Here is an 18,030-nt window from a genome sequence, read left to right as displayed (position 1 = left end):
GCTAAGGTTTAACAATCATCAAGTCACTTATAATTTAGCAGAGTCATAATTTGGCTGGGCACAGGGGAACCCTACAAACTTCCAGATCACGGAAATACATGTGTGGTGCCAAACACATGTGGGCAAAAGTCAAGAAGCACAAAAAGGGCATAAATAATTTGGAATAAGGTCTTCTCAGGAAAAAGGTTACTAACTAAAATAGGTAAGAAGTAGGTGAAAAGAGAAAGCTTCGGCATGACTGAAGCTCAATCAAGAGTCTTCTATAAGTGGTAAAAGAAAATCTCTAAGTCTCAGGCATTTCAGAGGGGCAAAGCAAGAGAGGAAGACCCCTCTGCAAAGGCCTCAACAGCTCATCTTTGGGCAGGGTATTCATCTATCTGATCTCTGGGGAATCTGAATAAAAGTGTGATTTGTCAAAGATGACAGTCCACATTATATACAAGGGACATCATCCAATAGAAATTGAGATAACACGACTCCAAACTGTAAAGTTCAATATTTTCCTAAGTCTGTCATGGGAACATCTTCCATCCATGTAGCTCCACACGAGTTTGAAACAATTGTATAAAATATCAGTCAACAATTCAGGGTATTCTAAATTCAAGGACATTGTTGCAGTTCTCTCTATGTCTAAAATAATAGGGGTCTAATGCCAAAGCTAGTCTTCTCATGGGAACAAAATCTGATAGAAAGCTCACATTAAAAAAATGAATCAGCATTTTCTGTGCAGCCACGAAAAACAGTGCCTAACATGCCTCACTTACGCTGATGTAAGTAAATCAAACAGCACATTAATACATCAAATAAAACACATTTAATACGCAAATTATAATTTCTACATTAATAATGCTTCATTAGCATTTAGATATGAGCTATTTTATTTGGAATAACTCTGTCAATACATTTCAGTCAGTATAACGTAGAACTACATTTCTCTAGTTTTGCACAAATCATTAGTCATTAGAAATTCAATATAGTTTCAATACCTACTATTAGTCTAGAGTCTAAATTCCATTATAATATTAGCTTAATCCATCAAGGGTTTCACTAGGGTTTCTAACATTAAAACATTCAAACCATTAGTACTTTTGTTAACATAAAGCATAAACTATCACATATAGATGATTACTGTGACAAGAGGGACATCACTATAATCTCAAGTACATCAGTCCCCCTTTTGATGGCGAATCAAGCCATAACCAAATACTCCAACTCCCATTTTCAATGACACAGCTCAAAATGTTAGAGGCTTATTCAGGTAAAGTCTTCTGAAGTCATCCAACTGCTTAATAGTTTTATAGTATATGCTTCTCCTAGTCTCCATTTCAATATCCTGTTTTCTGTGTCTACTCTTGGCTCTTCTCTCCTTCAGCTTCTTGAATACTTTGTAAAATCCAGCTGTAACTAGGGCACAGAAGACCATGATCAATAAGGGCCTCAAAATGGTTCCCACAATATCTCCACCTAGATTTCCAAACCACTTTCCGATAGCTGAAAAAATACTACCTATTTCTAAACATGCACCTGTCATTGTTATCTTTTTCAGGCCCTGTTGCAAGTCAATAATGTTTGAAATGTACTTTCTTATATCCTTACTGTTGTCAGGTATGTAAGTGCAACATTGTTGTGCATGTGACATCTTGCAAACTTTGCCTTCCTTTGCGAGAAGAATGTCTAACGCAGGGCGATTTTGGAAAACTATTGATCTCACAGCAACCATTTCCATGTCCATTAACAATATGCACCTGTAGTGTCTGTAGATAAGCTATCTTTTTTGTTGACAGCTTTCTAATCTTGAGACCATTCAAGATAATACCTACAGATGGAATTATGGCACCAAAAATGTCTCATACAATCTCTGAAGCACTAGCTCCTATTTTGACTCTGGTGTTTGATTTTTCACTCCAGATTGGATCATTAAAATGGTCCAGATGATAGATCTTTGGAACAAACTACTCCCAGGTAACATGTACCATACCAGCCTTTTGACAGCTTGTAATAGGCATTTTTCCCACATATGAAATAAACACCTGGTATGGTGGGTTCATGACCATTTTACATAAAAGTCCAAACACTCAAACAAAAACACATGTCTGCATTCAACAGTTCCTACAAAATGTGCATCAGTCTTTGATCTAGGTCTATATCTACATAACGTCCTTACATTTTGCCAATCTATAGCCAGGAATTCTTGATTTCCAGCTACTGAATGTGTTGCATCCTTGTCCCAATTTTGTAAAACTAGTCCCTTTGCTATTTTTGCTTTCATTGATCTTTTTCTCTCCTCAACTTGTCCAATGAATTCCTTTTGTACTGGGCAAAGAACACAGGTCAAATTGTTGTTGTGAGCATAACCTGTACCAAATGTCAATGTAGGCTCAAAGAAACTTCCCACTGTGTGAATGTTCTTCTTCTTTGCAATGCTGTTTAACTGTTTCATGATGGGGGACAATTGAACACAGCAGATCATAATTAGAATAGAAGTGCTGATAAGACAGTGTTATACACAGACTACAGGAAATTCCATAGGTTAAAGGCAAACTGTGATATGTGATTACCTCACTTACTGATGCAGGCAACTGTCTTCAAATGTAGCAATCTCTAACTTCCAAGGTGTCAGACATACTCATACAGCAGTTGTAGTAATCATTTGCTGATAAATCACCTCTGGAACCATCAGTGTGTAAATATCTCCAATCATTGTAAAATGGATTCTGATATGAAATGGAATTTGCTAAAATTGTGACACTTGTGGATATAATCTTCTCTGAACGATTTGCTAAGGGCAAACTCAATCAAATAAGCAATAATATAATCATGAATACTGTCACTACTACTAAACGTATACATATGGATCTACATTTACTACCTCTATTTCGACTCAACTCTGTGAGTTCTCTAACTTCAGACAAAAGATTGAATTAAGAAATCAAAATAAAAAAAATCCAAAATACAGTGTCTTTAAAATATCACGGTCTCTTTAAGTCCTTTTTGTTTGTAACCAAAGCAAAAATCAAAAATAGTCTCTTTATATGCAAATTATTCACAAAGTTCCTTGATCTTCTAGAAAGTTAATTGAGTTATCTCTACTTGCAAATGTTCAAAAAGCTTCTACTAAGAATGCAAAAATCTCTAATAAAGGCACAGTTCATAATCACTGATAATCACTTTCCAAATGTAATGTCTTTGTGCATCAAGCGGTAATGAGATTTCAAAGTTCAACTCCAACACAATTTCAAATTCAAGAATATTGAACTGGACTTGAATCGTTAAAGAAACAATTTGCAAACTCCTTCTCTCAGTCATTTGCAGCAAAATATGTCCATTCAGGAGCTGAGTACTTTCGACTTTGTACTCTCTTTCTCTCTAATCTTCTGTTTACGCGACACTCAGCTTCACTGTCAAGCATGTTTTCCTTACAATCTTCTTGATCATGACCCAGTCTTCTGGACGTAGGTCATGACAAAGCTCCTGCTGTGGCAGTGCTGTAGCTTCTCCAATCTGATGAGACAAAGAACCAACTATGTCAGCCAGTGATTTGCAATAATCCAGCACCAAGTCCTCTGTAATGTTCACAAGCACATTTTCAGCACTGCTGGCACTCTCATGGCTCGCCTCATGATAATCTAACGAGGGGATAACCCAGTCTTTCTGCCTTGTGTACTGTGCTTACACATCAACACAAGAGGCAAAGCGTTCTGATAATTTCAACGTTGTGACTGCACATACTTTTGCAGTTTGGATTTCGGAGTTCCATGAATCTGTTCTACAAGTCCTAAAGCTTCAGGTCGATGACTGCAATGCAATCTTTGCTCAGCTTGTAAGCCGCACACAACATTTTTTAGGACCTCACTGATGAAATGAGTTCCTCTGTCTGATTCTAGAGAAGTCGAGAATCTGAATCGGGGTATTAACTCCCATTTCTCCCAACTACTAATTTCTCCTATTGGGGTAGGCTTCAACCCAGTGTGACAAAATGCATATGATGACTAAGACATATCGCAGACCATTGTACACCAGAAGCTCAATAAAATCCAGCTACATTCTGTTGAACTGTCCTCCTGATCCACCAATGTGATTCAGTGTAACAACTGTGCATTTTCCTTCATTAATCTGTGATATGTGACACATCTGTGGCATAAAGCTTCTGCAATTACTCTGAATCTAGGGCTACACCATGTTTGTCTGAATGCTCTGATTATTGCATCTCTACCTATATGTGCCTGTCCATGGAAATGTCTCAACATAGGGGATAGGAAGCTATTTGACAACACTGCTCTTCCATCACTTGAAACCCAAACATCATCTTTATTTCTCTTAACAAATTCTGCTGTGACCCAACATTGCTGCTCTTCTTCTTACACTTCTTCCTGCAATCTCATTACTTCCTCCATGTATCAAAGCGGTTAACAGAATAATTTGACTTGTCTCATCAGTTGTCTCTCTATTCCATTCTCCATTGAAGGAGGTACAACTAAGGGCACAGTATCTGGTGACTTCATCACCGTAAGTATTGTCTAAGGTTACACAGTCAGTATCCTTTCTGTGAGCCACACACTTGACAAAAGCAATTTTGGTGGGCAACTATAATGCATTCAACAGATTGTAAATCCTGTCACGATTGCGGATAGGGGATCTAGAGAATGTCATGAACCCTCTCTGGGGCCACAACTGTCTGAAATCATGAACAACACCAGAACCATACTATCAGTGAAAATTGTCATTTTAAGCTGTTCAGAAACACAGCATGCTCTGATAAAAGGACCAATTTGGCTACTTGGGCAGAAAAGACTCCTGAAAGCCAGGAGGATTCTATCACATCTGAGACCGTGCAAACTGCTTAAAAAGCTTTCAGTGTACCACCTTTATAGCTTAAACAGGAGCCATCAACAAAGCGAAAATAGTCGTTTTCATCTAAGAGGACATCTTGAATGTCAGGTCTTGGTTTGGTCAAATGGGCACTTGTCAGGTTCTGGGTTTTTGTACTCATTAAGAAAATTTCCACTGAGTGGGAAATAAAATCATTCAGGGGATGACCCATAACAATGTCTTCACACTGTTCAATGCTGATGCTTAAAGCAACAACTGCCTTCAGGCAACCAAGCATCGCTGATGCCACAGGATCAAGCATAGCAGAAACATAAGCCACAATCTTGTTCTCATTTCCATGCAGCTGTGTCAAAACTGAAAGAGCACATCCATCTCCCTCACAGCAAAATAAAGAAAAACATTCATTATACTTAGGCATTCCCAGAGCTGGGGCTCGGCATAAGCTTTCTCTCAGCTCTGCGAAGGCACGTATACAGTTGTCATGCAATGGTACCGGATCAGACACATCCTTGTCTGTCAGCCCCTGTAAAGGCTTTGTTAAAAGGGAAAAGTTTGGAGTCCACTGAAGAGAGTAGCCAACCATTCCCAGAAACATTCAGACGTCTTTCTGTCTGACAGAGGGATTCATTTTCACGATTGTTGAGGTGCTGTCTTGTGACACTTTCCGCACACTTTTCAGAATGTGGTGACCTAAACACAGAACTACTTTCTTACAATACTGTAATTTGGTTGGGGAGACCTTATGTCAATTTTCTCCTAAATAATTTAGGTGAGCAATTGCATCTCTTCTGCATGCTTCTCGCATGTTTGATGCTACCAACGGATCATCTGTGCACTGGACCAAGACTGAATAATCGGATGTCTTAAGGGACTCCAGATTCTTTTTTAGGACCTGGTGGAAAATGGATGGTGACTCACTACATCCTTGAGGAGTTCGGCAAAATACAAAATTTGAATGCAAGGAGGAATTGGCTTTCCTCCACCAGTGGTATGCAAAAGAATGGTTGGCAAAGATTAATCACAGAAAACCATTCTGCTTCACAGGGAATTTGGAATAAAATCACTGCAGGATTCGGTTCCACAGGACAATATATAAGAACAATCTTGTTCACTTTTCTCAGGTCTTGGACTATGCAGTACTTTCTGTTAGGCTTCTGCAGTCCTAGAATGGGTGAGTTACATGGACTTCTCAATATCTCTTTCAGGATTCCTTATTCAATCAGACAATTTGTCAAAGGGATAATTCCAGCAATTGTCTCAGGTGACATATTATACAAATGTGTTTTGTGGATACACTGCATCCAGCTTTACTTTACCTTGATCTACCTGAACACCACGTCCTCTACCTCTAGGCTGGAAAACATTCATATCCTGCTGTGGTACTCTTTGCATACCGCCAGTGTTCATCATCATCTGCGGACTCTGATTAGCCTTCTGTGCAGCCTTCAATTGCATGACCATCACCTTTTCTTTTAACGTATTTTGCTTCAATTCCAACTCATCACTGCAATACGTTGTGTATTGCAAGATCTCATCAATCGGTTTGATGCTGCTGAATCATTTCACTTTTGTCTGGCTTCAATCCATGCACAAATCTGAACACACAATGACCCATATTTTTGACTTCCATAGTCTCTATACCACTATGTTGTTTGAAAGACTTTTGTAGTAAGCATGAATCAACTCCTTTAACTCCTGAGCGGTCCTCTCAATCTTTTGCCAATCAATATCCTTTAGGGATACCTTATTTTTCAGAAATTCTATCACATTTTAATACTTTTTCTTCACCTTCTCAGATGGCGCTCCCGTTATTGGGTTTCTTCGAGGTTCACTATCAGGCCAATCAACATTCACTTTGTATTCAGTCCACCAATCAGTTGGAAACACAATGTCAAACAACATATTCAAATCTTCCCACAGGCATTTTGAAAGTTTCACAAATCTCTCTGTTTGCTTGTACCATTCCACAGGCATTTCTCTCAATCTCAGATAATCATTTGTAAATGACAAGATATCATTCCTACTTCAGGGAACATGAACAGGACCTTCACCTGGTATTTCTCTCATGGGCACCATTTTCACATTGTCCTCAGCTTTATTAGCTCCTGTCAGAGGCACCTTTGGCTTTGCTTTCTTCTGATCTCTTTTCTTCTCCCATCTACTTTCCTACTTATCTACAGCTCTGCATTTCTAAATGCTTATAATCAATTCCTTAATGTACATTTTCATTCCAGGAGATCTCATATTAACTGTATCTTTTGTGCTAAACTATAATCTATTACTTCTCTTTAAGGACTTTGATTCTTCTGCATCCACATCATATTTCTTGTCTAGTTCAACTAATTTCTCAGAAGTCTGTCCTGCACCTTGGGTAACATCCTTTCACGTGAACCGTAGTTCATTTTCTGTGTGCGTTTCCAATTGGGCTGTGTCTAACATTCCTAAAATCATCTCATTTATTTCCAATTTTAATCTGGGCATATTCACTGATCTGTCTCTTTTTGGTGTCTCTTCTGTTCTGGCATTGCAATTTGCCACACCTGTCGCACCTTGAGGACTCAAATTGTCTAACCAATTAGTCAACTGCTCTGCAGCGAAACATAGCACACCTATGTTACTATTCTCTTAATGGTCCTACATTCTGCTGACTCCGGGTATTAAAGTTCGACATATTCTCTGGCGTGTTAACAGGTACTTCTCATGCAGAGTACTGCAATGTGTATTTAGGATCTGTTCAGGTCTAGACATAAAGTAAGGTTGGGTTCCCTGAGAAAACCTTGCAGTAGGACTACGTCCTGTTTGACGTGTCATCGGGTTTAGATCTGTACTTCGTGTAGGGATCAAGGGTCTAACAAGAGAAGTCATTCTCTCCATCTCTGAACTGTTTAAATAGGCTGATTGCTGCATACCAATTGGTGATATCCCAGCAGATGTAAATGGTATATCAGGAACAGCCAAGATATTTATTGAACAGGCATTACTTCGAGATGTACATGAAGCATACAAAGGAACAACTCAACCTGTAGTCATAGGAACTGCCAATGCATCAGGACCCATATGATTTGTCTGATTCTGAGGAATTGTCATTCCTGCACTCTGTTCTGTTAAGACAGTACTGAAACTTGTCCTGTTTGACATTTGAATTTGACATTAACAGAACTGGACTAATCATTGGTACAGGTTGAGTCACGGCAGAACTTTGTACAGGCAGATCCACATAAGGTGACTGCATTATTTGACTCACATTAGAATTTGGCACAACTTGGTTTACAACTGAACTTGGCACAGGCAGAATCATGTTAAAATTCTGAACTGGTAGGTTTGTTATATGAACTTGTGTCACCAAATTTATAGCTGTACCCGGCACCATCTGATTCAAGGTCTGTGCAACTGGAGCAGTTGTCACATTCATGGTTACATTTTATGCTGCTTCACATCTTGCTTCTACTTCAACTCAGTGGTATAGAGGCAGATGATTCATCAGGATCTGATTTATAAGCTCATCATCTGAATCATTGTCATATGTTACTGTCTTTTTATCCTCAGCTTCTGTTACCTGTTCTGCCTTTCCTTTCATCATTCTAGTCTTAGGTTCAGAGCTTTCACTTTCTTCCTCTGAAACAGTTGGAAACATTCTGACTCCCTCAAGTCTGTCTGATTTCCATACTTTTTGTTCTGCATTCCATCTAGCTTTTGGCATTCTATTATCATACTTATTTGTCATATTCTCTCATGCTATGAATTCCCAGATACTAAAGGCTTCAAATTGTGTGGGTCTTGGAGGCAGCTTCATCTCATACAATACGCGCCTCAAAATATCTAAAATTCTCAAATTAAATGTTCCATGACAGGTAAATGCTAAAGCACCTTCTTTTTCAGTAATCTTGCACCATTGTTCAAGCCACACACATGCTTGAAATCCTTTGACAGATGATTCATAATAAGCTGGAGTTCCTTCGGGTGGGGTCTCTATACCCTCTTTAACTGGAATGAGCACATCTCCCCTTAACGCACTCGTTAGTACTTTAAGTTCATTTAAAATATGTTTTTTTGCAGTTTGGGATGCCTACGGATATCCACATAACATCATAGAACAGAAAATATGAAATACACTCAACACGTTAAAATCCAATAATAGAAAAATAACCTCCAAAGATTTGCAAGCAACATCAAAAAAATGCAACAAAAATCCTATTTAAAATAAAAACAGACACACCAACAAAATATAAATAGCTGCAACTATGAATATGGATTCACAGAAATATAGCATCAAGCTAAATAATAAAAAACAAGATTAAAATGGCAAATTACAAATCACACAATGTTAAAAAAAAAAAAAACAGTATACAGACACCTATTCCTGACCACACTGAGAAAGGGACTATATCCTACTGAGAGGCTAAACCAGCCTCTAAAAAACGTCAACATGCATTGAGCAAGAGGTAAAGTGGAAATAGTGCCTGCTACATTCTTACATGTATTACCTCAATATACAATCTTAACATAGCAGTATATTTATCCAAAATAAAATATCAGAAATGCATAATTATGGCACAAATTCCATCCCAAATTTGATTACTCCAGAAGGACAAATCATTGACTAAGAGCACTTACCTCTACTACTCCAAAGCCCAAAGAAAGGAAAATCTTCAAGACATGGACCCTAATGCTTTAGAGAATTTAATTTTTGGTCAACTCCAGTTAATCACAATGACTTTTTTATTGAATCAGAAAGTAACTTCAATTCCAAAATCCTTTTCCTTCGATGTTCTCAACCAATAGCATCACAGCACTGTCCACTAATAGCAGTGCGGCTTCACACCAACAGACCTATACCAGCGTGTCAAAAAATTATGTCACACACATTTCTTTCAGCAATGCAGTCCCTTCTCAATTGTCTTTCACACAATTGCTCATATACGCCTTATGCAATATGTTGCAAGCAAAAACCAACAACCTGTCTGCACACTACAGGGTAGGAACTCACACACTTCAAAGCTGTATAAAGATACACTTTATTTGCTGTAGCTTGCACGATTTCAAAACAAGTGAAACTTGACCAGCAATTCTCACTGTGGTTGATACAGATCCTCCATGTGCCCTTAGGATTCACCAAATGCTAAGCAGTGACTCACACTCACTCAAGGAAAGTATTGGCACTGTCAGCAACGTCTCATGACAAGTACCTCACTGCAAGCAATACATTAACCAAGTGTCTTCTACACTTGTGCGTTATCCAGGGATCTTAGGCTATGATGGACCTGTCAATTACAACAACAAAAACTGCAGATTTTTTTTGCATCAAGCGCCACAATCACTTTGAGTACGACTATTGTGCAAAACACTTCACAACATCAAAAGACAGTGGAAGAGCAATAATGGCCAACAAGCACCTGTACAGGTGTTAGTGCTTAGAATGTAATGATACGGCACTCTCCCTCCCAATGGTCCTATTGCTCAAGGACCATATACCCAATAACAAAATCCATACATAAAAGGGAGTGCTTAAGTAGTCCAAACAATTTTGGATTGAAATGCAAAATTATGGCTCCCGCTTCATAGGATTTTTAAGAAAAACTGTATTTTCATATGATAAGACATAAGAAATGTTATAGTATTACTGGATTTTTTTAACACTCATTGAAATTATTTTGGACTACCTAAGCGCTCCCTTTTATGTATGGACTTCACAACATAACACTTTACCGCAATCTTTAGGCCCAAAGCAATACAAGCGCAAAACCCTATTAATGCTCACACATCCATCACTTGTAGGCACAACACTGGAACCTCATCAGTCTTCATAACGGACCAGAGGACAGAATTTGGGGTGAACAAATTTTGGGCTGGGCAATCACATAGAGTGTGGTAAAACCACTAACACAAGTTCAGTACACACCTAATCAAGTTACACACCATGACCAATGCAGCCAGTCAAGAATAAAGTTTAGGGGTTTGGATTTATTACAAACTCAAGCTCAAAGTAATGTAGACAACACTCAAGGCAAAATTATAAAGCTACAGGATCACCAACGGTTGCCCAAAAGGACGGAATAAGTTTAGGCAAACCATCATCAATAAATAAATAAGTTAAATAAGTAGAGTACAAAACATTTGCAATTTTATCTGACATACTAATGTCAGGTTTTGCTGAGGTTTAACAATCATCAAGTCAATTTCAATTTAGCAGAGTCAAAATTTGGCTGGGCACAAGAGAAACCCTACAACCTTCCAGATTGGGAAAATACATGTGTGGGGCGAAACACATGTGGGCAAAAGACAAAAAGCACAAAAAGGGTAAAAAGAGTTTGCAATAAAGTAATCTCAGGTAAAAGGCTACCAACTAAAATAGGTCAAACATAGCTGAAAAGAGAAAGCATCAGGATGACAAGCTCGATCAAGAGTCTTAGGTAAGGGGTAAAAGAAAATCTCGAAATCCTAGTAAGGAATTTCAAAGGGGCAAATCAAGAGAGAAAGATACCTTTCTAAAGGGCTCAATAGCTCATCTTCAAGCAGGATGCTCATCAATCTCGATCTCTCTGGGGTCTGACTAAAAGTCCAACTGGTCATCAGTACATTAAAGCTCATACAGATTTCTGATTCATCAAAGATGACAGTCAACATTACTTTGAAGGGGCATCATCCAATAGAAATCTATCACAGGACTCCAAACTGCAACAGTTCAATATTTTCCCAAGTCTGTCATGGGAACATCTTCCATCCATGTAGCTCCACAAGAGTTTGAAACAATTGTATTTAATATCAGTCCACAATTCAGGATGTTGTACATTCGAGAACGTTGTTCATCTTCACTCTATGTCTAAAACAATAGGGGTCTATTACCAGAGCTAGTTTTCTCATGGGAATAAAATCTGAATAGAAGGTCACTTTAAAGAAATGAATCAGCATTCTCTGCACAGTCAAGAAAAACAGGGCCTAACAAGCCCCACTTAGGCCAATGCAAGTGAATTATTACAGCACAATAATACATCAAATAAAACACATTTAATACTACACACACTATAATTTCTACATTAATAATTCATTAGCATTTAGCTTTTAGCAACTTTATATGAAATAAATCTGTCAATACATTTCAGTCAGTATAACATAGAACTACAGCCCCCTAGTTTTGCAGACATATTTAAATCATTCATCATTAGAAATTCAATATTGTTTCAATACCTACTATTAGTCTAAATTACCTCCTAATACCAGTTTCATCCATCAAACCTTTAGTTTTATTTTGATACCACCAGGGTTTCTAACATTAGTCTAAACAAATGCACATCTACACTGATTTCTCAGTGCCTCTTTCTACATTCACACCATTTGTACTTTGTTTAACGTAATTCATAGTGTCACATATTAATGACTACTGTGACTTGAGGGACATCACTAAAATTTCACTGCATCACATGTGTAATTACCTTAGTGCATCAGACCCCAGTAAGTAAAAGGAATGTTGTATATTCCTAAATAACATCTCTATTGTTGTGAAAACATTAATCATACATCCTAAGAAGCCATACTTGGACGGTTTCTCCTCAGATGGAGCTTTGCCTCAGTGTGATCTAGGCAGCTCAAGAGTTAATATTTGGAGTGTATTCACACAATGTTAAACATGCAACCCTAGTGAAGTAGTAAATATGCACCTGTAGCAATCCACCTATTTACTGGTGGAGATTTGCTGCTTTGTGCTATTCACCAGGCATACTACTTGGAATGTCCTGTGGCATCTCCTACAGGATCCTCTTCCCCCTCTGCAAATTCTATGTAAAGTAGAAATCTGTACAGTGGAAATAGAGCCTCCTGTTCAATTGCTATGTGGGTAACACATTTTCCCCAAAGAGAAAACCCTTCCATCACACCCTCAACAGATTATTTGTTGATCAGTTTCCCTTCCCATCCTGGAAGTTACCCAGCCTTTAGAGTAAACCTTTGGAATAAATTTCCAGGAAGTGAAAGGATTGGATCGGAGTATGGTATTATCCACAAACATACATGTTTTGTGTTCATTCCTGAACGTCGAAGGTAGGCCATGTCTTGTAAGGCCCAGTTCCGACCCTTTGAGTGTGATTTACAACTGCATCTTTTCCACAATAATAAAGTAGACGTTCTCAGTAGTAAATCATTTTGTGCCCTTGCAGGAATGTCTTTGAAATTTCCTGACATGTGTAAATGGAGGTATTTTCAGCCGCAAGTACATTCATGAGTATGCCCCACATAACTTTCCTAAAATACCTCTTCAAGCATAATGTGGGCTTTATTTAAATACTTCACAACATTACAAGGTCCAATCAGACTACTGGCTAAAACACCAAGAGACAATAAATGGACCAAAGTCAAAGGCATGTTAAATCCATGTAAAGGCTAGAGGGAAGAAAGGACAGGGTAGTAGAGGTGGAGAAAAAAGGCCAGTAGAAGAGAGCTTTATGGGGAGTATTCAGGTAACTGTCACAGCTCCCAGAGAATCACAATCCAGTCCCTGTAGTCCTTGAGGTGAGAGTAGTTTATTTCTCTGAGATCATAATTATTGTTGCTTCTGCTGCACAATACAAAGAGAATGGCATGAACTGAATAATGAAAAAATTTGAGCGTGTTTCACCCAATAACTTTTATAAACTCACTTTACTTACTTTACTCCTAAAATCTCATGGTGTGTAACTGAAAAACTGTTCAAACAAAACACATGCTGATTTTTCAAGGCACCCACCCTTTATATACTTCCTTTGTTATCCTGCATGTGAAAGTTTCAGAGCCACTTTTGAGTGCGAGGTGGAGCTACACACCGATCAATTACAGAATAATCAGTAATGTAAAATGAATTACTCTGCTCACAATTGTGACTCTTTTCATATTATGAGCAACTCTACTTTCTTAAATCGCACTGCACCCGAGAGCATTTTGATACCACCAAACGGTGGATTCCGCTGCAGAGTAAGCAGCTGGTTGGTTAATCCATGGAAAAGGCAGGACACTTGTAGAAGAATGCTATCATTGAGCTTAGAGATTTACACAAATGTTTCCTAGAGACATATAGAACCAAAATAATAACTAAGCTATCAAATAAGTTACTTTTATATTAAAAATGGTTTGGGCATCTTGGAGTGTGTGTATGTGTGCATGCCTCTGTCTTGAGTGCATTAATGAATGTGACTTTGCTTGTATCAGTGTCATATTAAGGATGTTTTGGGTCCTGTGCAAGACATATAATGAGGCACCCTGTGTTTAACAATTTTGAAATGTATTAGTCATTGTGTGGTAACTGATGCTAGTACAGTGCCTAAAAATATTAAACTATGTTAAACTTTGAGAAAAGGAATCACAGGAAAACAGCTGATGTATGTCTTGCCTGGGGCCCTAAATATCCTTAAAATTACAAAGAAGGGAGGGAGAGGTTGTGATAAAGAAATAAGGCATGGCATTAAGAGAGACCACCAGGGTTCCTTTGAAGGTGGGGGCCCTGGGCAATTGGCCTTAAAACATGTCTGGCTTTCTTTCCTTATGGATTTACTACGTAGTAAAATTGAAAGGTGCTCTACATCCGCACTGGGAAACAAAGGTTTTTGATACCTAATAATGTTAGTTAGTGCATAGTAAGCCCTACATGAATCCTACCAGCTATAAATGTTTTGATGGTTCGTGTACTAACATTTCATATTTCACAGGAAAATTTTGGAAGACAGGAGCAGAACTTTGAGATGAACTACACTGAAATAATGCAAACTCTTGCTCAAAGATATGATGAAAAAGCTCAGGCACTGGAAGAAGAAAAGAAGCTGAAGCTAGAAGCGCTATATGGGCAGCTCGTGGATTGCGGGAAGACTCTCGACACGTCCAAGGATCTGATGGAAACTATTCAGGCGCTGTTTAAGAGCAAGGACAAGGTTGCTTTTATAAAGGTAAGAGAACCAGCGAAGTGAGACTGTCACAATCAGTAGCTCATTCGTTGGAATGTTGAGTAAGGGGCAGGCAATCCGATTCCCTGGAGTGTATGACATAACTAACAGTAGTTGCAGCAAGCCGTGTAGATAATTGACTTTTGAGAAGGTCAGGGGAAGAAACATAACACTAGAGTCTGAATGTGTCGATAAATTCAATGACCTTGGGGTCACTTTAGTCATTGTCCCTTACCCTCCCTATGCTTAGATTAGGGCCAGGCTAATAACTCTCGTTATTGACTCAGTAATGCTACATTTTAAAGCAGAAATTATTTTCTCGGGTTTTGGTGGGATCAGCTTCGCCCTTGGGTATAAACGTGCCATTTATTGTTAAATACGTTCTCCTATATGTATGCACAACGTACTACAGATGAGACTATCAGAAGAGAAGACTGACATTAACATTCAGAAGTATATGATTGGATTTCCAGTACAAAGCTTTAGCATTTGATATTCCTGAACGGAAGTTTCACAGTTTCAAACCCCTATTTTTTAATTCAAATCTCGTTTGAAGAAAACCAGCAATGATTCTTTTTACATTGGGCTGTTCTGTGTTTCTGCAAGCATGTGTCAAGATGATGTGAAAAGAGGTTGTTTTGCAGGTACATTTATGAGTTTATTTGAAAGATAGTTTTCTTAAAGGAAAATGCTGCTCACTTGCTTGCAAAGCAAAATATACAATGTTCCCTTTGCATTTCAGCTGCCTGTCTGTTTTCAGGAGCTTTTCTGACTCCCATTCATGTCTGCCCCTCTTCCACGTTTTGTCCCTCCACAAGCCTCTCAGGCACTCCATTTGTGACGTGGGTGCACCTCCCAAGAGCAGTGACTGCAGATGGGTGGCACCAGGGTGGATGGGGACAGGCTGGGAATAAAGAGACCGGATAAGAAAACCTCACCCACTTATTGTGGTTTGGATTGTCATTGTTAACCGTACTCCTCCAGTAAATCTATGGATGTGTGAGTCATAATTGCTCAGTACAAATCATTTTTTACGTTTTAATATAATCTACCCTCCCTGAACTAAATCAGATGTGTTTGTGTTTACCTTAATGTAATTTTAATCACCTGGATCCCTCTCGATATTCAGTAGACTCTTACAAAGGACCTCCCCCCCTCAGCCCCTTATTTTTAACCCCTTTTACTAAACTCCTTAAGGCTTTCCAGATGTGAAAAGTACGTGACAACTCTAAGGCAGCGACTTGCTCTGTCAGCGGGGGTGGACACCAAGGCTCCTGCAGGGCCAAAGGAAACCTGAGTGCTTTTGTTGAAACAGAGACAAACACCCACTCCTGCTTTACAGATCGTTTTTTTACCTCTTCTCTCTCTCTCAAATTGTTTTCAAAGTTTATGTAAATATTACTAATTATGTTCTTTGTAATGATTTTAAGTAACTGAACAATAAAGTGATACCAGTGATACCATACCTTTTCTTAAACGCCTTACCTTTTACTTTTATCCCTTACTCTTACTCCTAACTCCTTACTGCATCATCCTCAACCCCTCAACCTTACTCCTAGCCCCTCGTCTTTACTCTTACCCTCTAGCTTTACTCCCCTATTCACGACCCCTTACATTTTTAGCCTTAACCATTTACTTCACTTTGGTTTACCCTTACCCGTAACCCCTTACTCGTTATGCCTTACTCCTTACCCATTACTCCTTACCTTACCTTTAACTCCTTTATCCTATTACACGTTGCCCCCCCAGCCCCCTAACCCTTTGAACTATACCCTTTACCAATTACTGCCTTGTACCCCTTACCTTTTCTCTTAAGGCCTTACCTTTATTGTTCATGTCTAACCTTACACCTTCCATCTTTACTCCTAATCCCTTATGCCCTTGCCCGTTATCCATTGACCCGTATCTCTACCTAAACCCTTTCCCCTTAATATTTGCCACTTACCATAACCCCAACCACTTACTCATTTAGTCCATCCTAAAAATGTTATCCTATAATATTACTGATATATCATTTATTGTATGATTTACATTGGAATGACAAACAATGAGATGTATATTATGAAACTGAAGTCGAGGAGGAAATGGCGTTGTAATTGAATAGATGCAACCAACTGGTATGTCCTACCTTGTTCACATTAGTGAAATTAAGATCATACAGCTGTGAAATAGTTGAGTGGAGGTAGTCTTAGTGGATTTAGGAAATTCTTAGCACACTAAAGACTGAGGATTGTGGTGCATTAGATTGCAAACCAGTAATCAAAGGTGCAGCAGTTTTATTAATTAGAATAAATTGGGGTGCAGGGCATAAGCGGGATATTGACCAGTGTATGCTTTTGTGTTTGAAAGTTAGAATTATTCGTACAAAACATTTTGAATTAATTATCTTTGGCATCGCATTTGCATGTTAAAGACTAATGACTAAAAATGCTAAACGTTGCTTTATTAAAACGATTTGTATTTTTAAAACATTTGGCAGTAGTTAATACAGTATTTTAAATTTGCAAAGTTTATATTTATAAGATAGGTACATATGTTAAATGGCATTTGATAATAACTGACTTGAGGGGAATGTATAGTCCACTGCATTTGAAGTTAATTAGTTATTTGAGGGTGTAGAGTTTTTAGACAATACATTGATCGAGATTTCTCAACTGGTAGTATGAACAAGTTTAAGGTAACATTATGGGAACAAAACGAAAACATTTCATTTATTGAAAAAAAAATCTCTGTATGTGTGTTCAACATTGATTCAATTAAAAGTTTAGTAAAGTTAAAGCTGACAGTTGCACAAGTCAAACCTGCCTCCCCATGTTGACAGTAGTGCTGGGGTGGTGTATCAGAATGTGTGTTTGCTCTATATAGCTATTCATGTACACAAAGCGTAATGTGAATAGATTGATATATATGGTTGTCGTTCCACGACTTTCATGAAGGCATTTCATCATCTATATTGGGGAAAAAAATCTAGAATTCCACTGTTGCTGTCTGAGACCTGAGCATATAAGACCAGCGTAACCTTTCTGTTCTCTGATCCTGTCAGCTGTGTGTAAATATTGATCAGTAACACTACTCAGTGGGCATGAGGGACTTATCTAGCACTGCTGTCTACACCTTGTGAGATTAGTTTAACTTTTCATTTTACACATGGGTGTAACACAGGTCGCCACATCCCCCAGGGTGTGTGGGGAGGGGGCGAGCTCTAGGGTGCCTCCTCAGGACAGTACACTGTGCATGGGCTGTAGGGCCCTGACTCTGTCTAGGGGGGAGGAGCACCCTATAGGCACTTTGCAGGGGG

At 38.6% G+C, this 18,030-nt stretch overlaps 1 protein-coding gene across 1 annotated transcript in view; it reads left to right on the top strand.

The window, feature by feature from the left end:
- Positions 1-18,030, top strand: part of FSD2 (fibronectin type III and SPRY domain containing 2) — a 382,625-nt gene that overhangs the window by 47,755 nt on the left and 316,840 nt on the right. Inside the window, exon 4 of the mRNA XM_069222558.1 lies at positions 14,502-14,735. Coding sequence (XP_069078659.1) covers positions 14,502-14,735 — 234 coding nt within the window. The remainder of the gene's footprint in view (positions 1-14,501; positions 14,736-18,030) is intronic.

The sequence above is a fragment of the Pleurodeles waltl genome, chromosome 3_1 (genome assembly GCF_031143425.1).
Source record: "Pleurodeles waltl isolate 20211129_DDA chromosome 3_1, aPleWal1.hap1.20221129, whole genome shotgun sequence".
NCBI lineage: Eukaryota > Metazoa > Chordata > Amphibia > Caudata > Salamandridae > Pleurodeles > Pleurodeles waltl.
Note: the sequence above shows the minus strand (reverse complement) of the source record. Positions and strands in the feature narration are given on the sequence as shown.